Below are 11,529 nucleotides of genomic sequence, written 5' to 3'. Positions count from 1 at the left end.
CAACACAAAAATGTGATGTATATGCAGAGTTCATCAGCTAATTAGCCATAATCAGCTCAGATGACGAGACAGCGAGCAGCGAGACCTAGGTGTCACTCAAGTGGCCACGCCCTTAATTATACAGACTTAATATAACTTAATAAAATTAAACAGATGAGTTATAAAAAAATTCACCCCCCTCACAGTTGTCATGAAGGTTAATCATGGCTATATGCACCAAAGCCATCTTTTGTAGCAGGCTGTACGCATGTTTTTATCAGCTGTAAAAATGGCCAATTTCCCATTGCAGTCAGAAATGACCTGGACTTCCTGGAGCCAGCCCCCCAAGGCGAGTCGATGAATTGCAGTTTTAGTTACTTCCGTATTGGCTTCCTGAGGGAGAGCGGGAGGTTGCTGCTTGGTTTTTACATCTTCCATTGTATTTTATTACATTCTTTAAATATTTTCATTATCAAAAATATTTCAGTTTTAAATCTATTTGTCATTGAGTCTTATACATATTCATTCATTCATTTTCCTTAGCTCAGTCCCTTTATTAATCAGCGGTCACCACAGTGGAATGAACCGCCAACTTATCCAGCATATGTTTTACACAGCAGATGCCCTTCCAACTCAGTACTGGGAAACACCCATACACACTCATTCACACATACATTACAGCTAATTTAGTTTATTTAGTAATTAGCCAGTAAACTGACAAAACTTAAAATACTTACATTTCCTCATGAGATCAGGCTGGAATTACTGAATGATTGACTCTTTAGTTGAATGAAGACAAGTGGTTATTTAATGGCCCGTTTCCACTGAGTGGTACGGTATGGTTCGGTTTGGTACGCTTTTATAGCCGTTTCCGTTGTCAAAAAGCGTACCGAACCGAACCGTACCGTACCACTTTTTTGGCACCCTTTCGAAAGGGTACCAAACACGAGAAAGGGTATCAAAAGGCGGAGCCACACGCGTAGCTGAACGCTATTGGTTTACAGAGAGGCGTCATTCGCTTACGCAACAAGCCAGAATGAAAACAAAAAACCGGCCATGTTTGAAATACACAGCCGACGAGCAGAGACATTACAGCAGAATGATTTATACATATAATAACGAGCCATGGTCGACCCGGGCTCAAACAAACCTTGTCGTCGTCTTGATAAACAGCCACAAAGCCAAGAAGAAGAGCAGATTTACCCTGTGCCCCGTAGTTTTTTACGAGCCAGTCTGAGGCGCGAGCGGTTTCGCTTTCTTGCTTACGCGCGTCTAACATTATATCTGAAATAACAAACTTCTTGAGCTGATGATAATAACGTGCGCTTGATTATTGACGTGCTTTTGAAACCCGATCCTGTCAAACACTGACAAACGCGAGAGTGAAGCGTGAAGAAACAAAGGAGTAGCCAGAAAAAAGGAGCACATTATTATTCAGCAAACATGAACAAAATGCCATGATTAACTTATTATCTTCACATTTTGGACTAATATGAACCGGGAATGACGGAATTACTCTCTAACAGAGGCTACATATGCTGCTGAAGATTACAGACACAGATGAGAGGTTTACACTGACTGTAGGCTCTATTTTGTGTTGTTTTGAACCTAAATACTGACGAAATGTCTGCTGTGTGTAGTTCTTCTGTATTTGGTAACATATCGGAGACTGTAAGGGGCTGTATGTGTTTATATATGTTCATTTATTTAGTTATTTAATATAATTACAGACGTTACAGTAGACTGTTTCGCACTGTCATTGATCTGCAGTTATAATCAACTCATGTTCATTGAGAAGTTAGTAATAAACATTTCTACACAAGTATTTATGTGTATGAAGCATCTGTGTTGTGAGAAATGCTCCTCATATGATATGTAAGTGACCTGTACAGCTTTATTGTAGACATTTCCTCGAGCTAGAATGACGTCGACTGAAACTTTCTGTCATACACCACGCCCACAAAAAGGGTACCCTTGTTAGTGGAAACGCAAGCCTGATAAAGGTGACCCGTACCAAACCGAACCGTACGGTGCCGTACCAGTCAGTGGAAACGAGCCATAAGATTTTTCTAGGATTATTATTATTAGTTTGAATCTACTCTACATTTTTCGATAAAATATGGGTTTTAATAGGAGACACAAACAAAAATATGCAACCATTGAAATCAAAACACAAAATCAGAAACGATATGCCAGATCTGATCATAGTTTATTATTACACAGTAAAAGACACATAGTTGATGTATTTGTATCTCTCTTTTTTTTGACCTGTCAGCACAGAAAGAAACCCCAGACATATACACAGATATATATATATATATATATATATATATATATATATATATATATATATATATATATATATATATATATATATATATACATATATATATATATATATATATATATATATATATATATACATATATATGGGTTCAGTGTAAAGTGCAAATCAATCACAAATAACCATCACGTGTAACATTAGGGATCCCCGAAAAAATGCCTTGAGAAAGATGCTTTGCAAAACAATCTTTTCCTATTTTGGTTTCATGTATTGAAAGAGCAAGAGAGATATTCAAAATAAAAAGAAACATTGAGTCATCTCAACATAAACAGGAATATGAGCGATATATAAGTGTTTTCAAGTTTTGAGAGGAGAGAGTACCATACAGTTTAATGGCTTGTGTAGCCTATAGTCCTCAGGGCCCTGGATCAAAGATAGAAATCACCAGCTTTTGGTGAATCGGAAACAGCGGAGGATCTGCTTGTAGACAGATCGCTTCGGTTGTAGTGCATTCAGATCTCTCTGTTATGATGCTAAATGATAATAGTAACTAAGCGCTAAAACTAACTATGACAATATGATCACACAGAACGTCGATTTTCCAATCACTCCCATTCTACATTCGACACTATTTCTAGAACGCAGGCAAAATAGGTTCAATTCAATACTAAATTTACACTGTTAAAAAATCTAAGTTGACTTGACTTAAAATTGTAAGGCAACTTGCACTCAAAAAAAACTTGTTCGAACTACCAAATCAAAATGAGTTCAAACAACAGGATTCTTAAGCTTTTTTGGAGACAGCTTAATTGTTTTATGTTCAATCTAATTAAATTTGTATAAACAATTCCGCTAAATTAATATATTTGTGTTGGGACAACATGAAGGAATTGCAATTAATTGCATTTACTACATTTTTTTTAAGGCAAGTGGTTGCAAACAGTTTATATAGGCTGATTTTAAACAAACAAATAAAGTTGAACATTACAAAATTTAATTTGTTTAAATTCAGCCCATATAAATTGTTTGCAACCACTTACCTTAAAAAAATGTGTAAATCCAATGTATCATTTTATTCCAACATAGGCTCATTCTGAAAACGTAGCCCTATGTACATTTCTTGAGACCGTGAATTATGTAACCAGAAGCAGGGCTGGAGCAAGCTGAACTGGCGCTCTAGACGAACGTCGATCATGCTGCCCTCAACCCGAAAGTAAAAACGAAAGTAACCGTTTAGCAAAGTGAAGTCCGGGGTGGGGTTGGATTGGGTGTTGGATGCGCCAGAGGTATGTATGATCTTTAAGACGAACGCTACGGGCCGGAATGATGCCATTTCTTTTTGTGCTAGCAGCTGACTGATTACCTCCATTTGGACGACTTTCTGCTGTTACCAGTTTGTCCAGTGGTTTGGCGCGTACGTTGTAGGATTTGAGATGCAGAGCGAAATTGACCACGACGACAGGGTTCGAGCCTGGCGAAGAACGGTTCCAGAAAGTGGGTAAGACAAAAACAAAAGCCAAAAAATAAAATAAACAAGTAAAGAACAGGGTGAGAATGTGCCGCCAGGGCTTTTCTTTTTCTGGATTGCTTTTTTTGTGGGTGGGTGCTGGTCATTCGGTGCTTTTTTAAAACACTATCGGTTGGGTTTAGGCAGTGCTTAATTTGTAAATTAATTAATTAAAGGAAATAAAAGTTACAGTGACTGACGTCCACCACACAATTTCAGGTTTCCAGAAACGTGACGTCATTAAACGGTGATCGCGCAAAACAGAGCATCACATTTCTGACCGGTCTTCAATTTTTTTGTGACATAAAATGTTACAGGTGAGTCATGGATAATAAAACATGTAGCTACAAACATAAATCGTATGAACAATCACTTTTCAGTTCACTATTATGTGAAGAAATAATTAAATGACTCACTTTGGTCACGTTTTCTGGCGGACTTAAGATCGCTTTCCTGATCCATTTGCGCAGTTTCACCTTCTCAAGATCTCTTTTGATCAGGCTGATTATCAGATTTACTCATAGTTTTTAAAAAAAGAAAATATGCGTGAAAATTCTAATATTATTTAAGTAGGCCGCTATGCCATTATTTATTTTCGCTGCTCACTGCGCGTGAAACAATCACCAATCAATGAGAGTGATTGTAAACATAAGAAAGCCAATTCAATTGGCTGAAAAAATTGTTAAGGGCCTATAGTGACTTTTGCTTTAACTTGCGCATAGTGACTACTTTCAGTTGTGTGGCACACACAATTTACACAGCCTTTGCTTGCTCATTCACATTTTGCCTCTCTCTCTCTTTCTCTCACACACACACACACACACGGACAAGTTAATCCAATAAAATAAATACCAGAACACAAAACTCGAATATCAGACATTTTCCGGAACAGGATCTGGCTCAACTTCCCTAAACCAGTGCTTAAGATCTGGCTCAAGTTAAGCACTGGGTTTAGGGAAGGGGGAGGGTGTGTCAGTCAGTCAGTCGACAGCGGCCTCTGGAGAATTTACGCAAGAAGAGCAGGCGTGAATTGCACTCGCAAGAGAAATTTAAGATCTCAAAAAGCGTGCACAGCGGCCTCTGATAGATTCGCGAAAACAAAAACCGCAAAAAAGCATTCCTCCTGGGACGTATTTGGCGCTCGCTAGAAATGTATACTGGGGTACATAATCAGAATGAGCCTGGGTTGATTTGTTCATTGATGAATTGACTGTACTTGGGTTAAAAGTTGAGTCAACTCAAAAAAACCTGGTCGCCTTACAAATTTTAAGCTGAGTCTACTTTTCTTTTTTTAAAGTGTAGAAGTCAAGATGTTTCCTTGAGGCAGTGGTTATATAAACTTTAAATTTGGCAACAAGAAAGGGTCAGTCTTCAAGCTCATGCTAATCCTCCGTAAATCGCGATAAGGACACAATGCTGTTCAAGTCCAAATGGGCTGCGTGAAACTTTCAGCGCCCTCTTTGCACCAAATACAGACATTTGATAAAATATACATTCTCTGAAGTGTACAAAATCCATTACATTTGTGAAAATCCTCTGAATCACAACGGTGAGCTACTTGAAAAGGGAACAAAAAGGGGGACATTTCCACATTTCCACAGCAGTCTAACAAATGCAATGTAATAATTTAACAAAATAACACACATTCACACTGATATTACCCTCCTGAACAGCTTCAGCTAAAAAAAACCTTGAATGCTACTTGAGAGTAGGTAAAAAAAAAAACACAAAATGAAATGTCTGCTGTTTCTCTGGAGATGATACACGGACACCTTGTTGCTGAGATACCAGAACTGCGGTTGAAAAATGATAATGCATAATCGAGTTTCTGGTTCTTTAGTTTGAAAGTGCTCATTGTGATTCATGAATGTTGGACAGCATCGATGGGGTTTTAATAGCTTTAGCATAACACAGTGGGGTGGGAAAAACGGTTTTAGCAGCTTCGTTTGGTACAGGTACTTACTTGGTGTTTAGCAGATTGCCATATCATACCATATTTGTCGAACAAAAACAAAATCATCCTCACTCCTGCAACCACATACAGCAGCTATTCTGGTGTTTCTGAGCTGATTATGCTTCAATGCCCTTTTATAGTGGTCCTAAGAGACGGAAAGTGCATATATTATTATAAATACACACATACACAAACAGAGAACTAAATTTTGGCCAGAAACTATAAGGTAAGATAAATAAAGAGATCGGGGAAAGCTAAAGGGATACTGGGGTCTGATTTCAGGGGTGAATAAGATATAAAGGGGAGACACTTTAGTAGGGGCATGCATATTATTACTGTTTATTAGTACTTATAAAGTACATATTCTGCATGATCTTAATATACATCCCTAACCCTACCCAACTACTACCTTATTACTTATTGATAAGCAGATGTAACCCCACCGGTCCTACGCCACCCAACCCGCTCCAAACTGGTATCGAACCGGCGACCTTCCGCATGGGAGTCAGGTACTCTACCAAAGAGGCTAAAGACCATGGCCTCTAGCGTCTGTCGCTAGAGCACCTTTAGAGGTTTACCTGCACAGCACTTACTAGCTGGCCTCTGTTACACACCCCCCCCTATACCTCACTCCCATCCGGGGCACGGTACCACTGTAACCCTGCCGGTCCTACACCACCCAACCCGCTCCGAGCTGGTATCGAACCGGCGACCTTCCGCATGGTAGTCGGTTGCTCTAAAAAGGAGGCTAAAGACCATGACCTCTAGCATCTGTTGCTAGAGCACCTTTAGAGGTCAGAGGAGTGAGGTTTACCTGCACAGCACTTACTAGCTGGCCTCCGTTGCACAGAGAATTAGGAGTTTATTGAAGTAAAACTCAATTGTTTGTTTGTAGCGAGAATTGAACTGTAACTTAATAAAGCGTGACCCCTACCTACCCCCAAAAAAGCTACTGCTTGGGTCTCCGAAATTAAACAGCCCCATTTCCGCATAGGGCTCAGTAGTGTGGGTTTTTAGTTTGAAACCTTTCTAGCGATTATTGCATAGTTTGGTGAATTACTTTTAGATTTTCAGATCATTTGGTTCAAGAAAAAACAGTCTTTCTGCCCCTCATCTCGTCACTCTTTGGGTCCAATTCAATCAAACTGCTGGATTATCACCACAGGCCCATTGTTATTCAATTCGTTTAAAGGGGTGGTCCACTACGATCATATTTTAAACTTTAGTTGATGTGTAATGTAGCTGTGTGAACATAAACAACATCTCTGAATGTAATGCTCAAAGTTCAATGCAAAGGGAGACATTGGCTTTTACAGTGTTAGCTTAGCAAAGCCTACAGGGAACTAAGTTTGGGGACTACAAAAAAATACATCAGGGTTAGTAAGATCACAAATGCTTCAGGTTACGCGCATACACCCTGCGCAGCAAAGGGGCATGGCCAGAGGCGCTGTAATGTTACAGTAGACAAAACTAAAATGGCGCCCAAATGCTGCTTTTCCACAGAGCTTTTTCTGTTTATGTATTTGGGCTTCCAAAGGACACGACACAAAAAGATAAGTGCTTACAGTTTAATTTTAATAATGTTCCAGAGAATTATATAAAAAAATATATAGCTAGAATTTGACAAAGGATAGCTTACAGAACCCAGTTATTGCTGGGTTGGGCTTTAAACTCCTCAAAGAAGGAGCAGCTCCAACCATACTAGACGAAACTGTGGACCGTGAGCCAGAACCTGTAAGTGTTTTTAGTTGTTAAAATTGATCTATTACATGCACAGTCTCTAGTATTAAAGGTATGGTGTAGCGAGAACGTAAACATAGACGTAAACAACGAGAAATGCTGTTTGGCACTGCTATTTTTAGCTACAAATTTATATTTATCCATCAAACCGCTGTAAACATCCACAATTTTCAGCAGCGCTGCAGTGTCTCTCTATGCGGACGCTTTCCCTGTACTACATCTCAAACAACAAACTCGCAAAAAAGATATGTGAACGTTTCATATTACCTGCACAAGCTTATTCCGAATAAATGTGAAAGACGCTTGTCAGATTTTCTTTTAGAGAACAGGCATGAGGTTCAGCTGTGTCCTCTTCATTTTCTGTCAAACCGATATGGCTTATAGCTACTCTGACTGACAGTATTTACACAGCCGAGGCACAGCGCATGCTAGTATAGGCGTGACGCTTTTCCTGGTGACGTGGAGCCGATCTGCAAATCACAGCACGTTATGTAAGCTGACCAATCAGAACCTTTTGAGGGCGGGCCTAGAAAATATGACGTTATATATACGTCGTTTTCATGTTAGCTGAGTAGCTGTAAATAATCAATGTAAAATATATGAAAAAAAAAAACATTATTTTTTACAAAAGAAGCATGAGCACACATCACTTTGCATTTTATAAACACAACCAAGTCTTAATTATACACTCTGGACCACTCCTTTAACACTTTTAAACGTACATCAAGGGATGCAGATTGGTTGTTTTAATAGTTAAATCACTTTATTTGTGGACGTGGCTAGTCAAAAAGTGGTTTAGTGGTAGTTTGATTGGATTTAGCCCTGCTTCTCAGTCCTCCCCAAGCCAATCCCTGCCAACGCTAATCTGAACTTCCCCAAGAAGCACTTATTAAGAGATCCTCCCCCATTCACCCTGGGTTAAAATAGGCCTTTCAGAAACGTTGTATATTGCATAGTGTCGAGAATGGCTCCGGAAAACACTTTGCAGTGACTGCCCCAAATTAACCGCTTGGCGTTAACCGTGCGCTTCACCTTCAAGCGCTATGACGATGACTCTGTTAAAGCTAGCGATAAACTCTATATAGCTGATTGAACCTGAATGTGTACACAGCATGTGGCAATGCTCGATAAAACTTTTGACAAAGTTTGCATTATAGTGGTCCCATATAACATTCGCCTGACTCAAATGACCAGCGTGTTCCCCCATGACCAGCACAGAGTCATTACATGGGTCTTGTACAGTCAACTAAGAATGACTACTGAATAAAGCGATACGATTAAATAAGTTTCAAATAAAAACGGAGGCTTAAGTAATTCAAAAAAGCAACTGATGCTTGCTGAATGAACTAATATCGCCCACAGAAATGTAATAAAATAAACATTTAAATAATATAGTAAGAAAATAAATATTAATAAGTCATTTTAAATAGACATATTTGTGTTTTCTCTTCTCAGCAACGCTAGGAACAGCGTGCCTGAACTCACTTCTGTATGTCATATTCACCAGGGAGTCATTTGTTCATCCAATAAGTTGGCCAAAAGAAGATGTTTATATGTAGCGCTAATAATGCGCTCAGGGCTTCGAATTGAATTTCCTCTTGGAGTTTATTTGTACTGCGCTACTTGAAGAGATAATAAGTAGAGGGAGAGAGAGAGAGCGAGACGATCCAAGAGGCTAGAGAAAATGTTTTCTAACAGTGGGGGGAAATAAAAAAAAAGCCGAAGGGATCTGAAGAGAAGACATCCGTCCCTTCCTGTGCTCATAAACAACGATTGGTCGTCCAGTGTGTGGATGGCTGACATCTACTGTTGCTGTACTCGACGGTTTTTTGGTATCTGATGAATTCCTGCACGTAGATTTTTAAAGATAGCTCTCGCCAAATGGGAGAGTTTCACAAAAAGGCTAGTGGCAATTTGAGATAAACAGCTAAAGTAGTAGTAAAATATCTGTTAATAAATAAATAGTACACTCTTATCTGTTTTTTTTTTCTCTATAACACATGCCGACTATTTCACATCAACGCTAGGTTCAGTTTATATACACATACATTTTCTTTGCTGTAATCTCTGTAAGATATATTTCATATACAAATGGCTATTTGCTGTTTTTTTTTTTGTTTTAAATATATTTACCTTTCATGTCTAGAGATATTTTCAAGGAAATAAGTCTATCTAAGAGCTCTCTACATTATGGCCTCTGATTGGATTCCTCCATGACCTTCAGTCTGGAAATCAGGCCGATTTCTTCCCCTGATAATGCATTAAATTCGTTGAATATGAAGTGATAAACATAGAATTTGACATTCGAGATGTTTTCGCACTGGTGCATGCCTTTTTTTTTTCCAGTTGAGAAGGAATGTGTCCCTGTATAGCTTGAGAAAATAAACCACTGTTTTGTTTTGCTTTTTTTTTTTCTTTCAATTTGCGCTTATGTATGTGTGCTTGACGCCAAAGTTCAAACTGCTCTGAAGTTAAGAGCTGTCGCCGATGTTGCGTTTCTTGCCAAAGAGATTGGAGGCATCTCTGTTGCGTAGATTTGGCTGGTTCTTGTATCCGTTGGGACTGACGGACCACCGCCACCCACCACGAGTCTCCATTCCAGTAGGTACCGCAGCAGACGGACACGGCTTGTTCTGCAGTAGTTGGAAGAGAATGGTGATCTCGGGCCCTAATCGGGTCAGCAGATTTGCCCTCACCAGGTCCACCGTCTCATCGTCACACTCCATCAAACTCTGCAGTAGTTTCCCATAAAACCTGCGGCGAGATAGAGAAGAGTCACACTGAGCTGGTGTGTCCACAAATTAGTGCATTGAAGCTGCAGAGAATGCTGCAAATGCTTAGTAAATTCAAAGCAAAACCTGATTAAATTGATATAGAGACCCCTTACAAATCTCTCAATTAGATTCATATTTTATTATATTTGTGCATATCCATTAGTTTAGTCATTGTACAAGACAAATCTGGAGCTAATCTATCAAAGTAACTTATGATACTGGTCCAAAATTAGTACACCCAAATGTATATGCTAAAAATAATAATAAATAAATAAATAAATAAATAAAATTCAACAGAGAAACTAACAATTTATAAAATTTTGATGATAATTTTTTCTCTTCAAAATTTCACATGAATTTAAATGTAGTATCTTTCTATTTCTAAAGATGTTCGGTGACTAAAGTATTATTGTAAAAAATATATCCGTTTAATAAATCTGTTTTGTTCAAATGCGGCAAAAAATATTACCTACTCTCACTGGCCATTGTATTAGGTACACCTTACTACTACCGGGTTGGACCTCCTTTTGGCTTCAGAACTGCCTTAATCCTGCGTGGCATAGATTCAACAAGGTACTAGAAATATTCCTCAGAGATTTGGGTCCATATTGACATGACAGCATCACACAATTACTGCAGATTTGTCAGCTGCACATCCATGATGCGAATCTCCCGTTCCACCACATACCAAAGGTGCTCTATTGGATTGAGATCTGGTGACTGTGGAGGCTAATTGAGTATAGTGAACTCATTGTCATGTTCAAGAAACCAGTCTGAGATGATTTACGCTTTATGACATGGTGCGTTATCCTGCTGGAAGTAGCCATCAGAAGATGGGTACACTGTGGTCATAAAGGGATGGACATGGTCAGGATCAAAACTTAGGTAGACTGTGGTGTTGACTTGACGGCTCATTTGGTACTAATGGGCCCAAAGTGTGTCAAGAAATTATCCCCCACACCATTACACCATCACTCCCAGCCTGAATTGTTGATTCAAGGCAGGACGGATCCATGCTTTCATGTTGTTGACGCCAAATTCTGACCTGACCATCCAAATGTTGCAGCAGAACTTGAGACTCATCAGACCAGGAAACGTTTTTTCAATCTTCTGTTGTCCAATTTTGGTGAGCCTGTACAAATTGTAGCCTCAGTTGTCTATTCTTAGCTGACAGGAGTGGCAGCCGGTGTGGTCTTCTGCTGCTGTAGCCCATCTGCCTCAAGGTTGGATGTTTTGTGCGTTCAGAGATGCTCTTCTGCATACCTTAGTTGCAACGAGTGGTTATTTGAGT

The 11,529-nt window shown here is 39.2% G+C and overlaps 1 protein-coding gene across 1 annotated transcript in view; it reads right to left on the bottom strand.

Annotated features, from left to right (window-relative positions):
* Window positions 1-2,414: 2,414 nt before the first annotated feature.
* stc1 (stanniocalcin 1) overlaps window positions 2,415-11,529 on the bottom strand; it is a 29,090-nt gene continuing 19,975 nt past the window's right edge. Inside the window, exon 4 of the mRNA XM_056463041.1 lies at window positions 2,415-10,218. Coding sequence (XP_056319016.1) covers window positions 9,936-10,218 — 283 coding nt within the window. The 3' untranslated portion in view covers window positions 2,415-9,935. The remainder of the gene's footprint in view (window positions 10,219-11,529) is intronic.

The sequence above is a fragment of the Danio aesculapii genome, chromosome 8, assembly GCF_903798145.1.
Source record: "Danio aesculapii chromosome 8, fDanAes4.1, whole genome shotgun sequence".
NCBI classification, from domain to species: Eukaryota; Metazoa; Chordata; class Actinopteri; order Cypriniformes; family Danionidae; genus Danio; species Danio aesculapii.
This window is presented reverse-complemented; position numbering and strand designations above follow the sequence as displayed.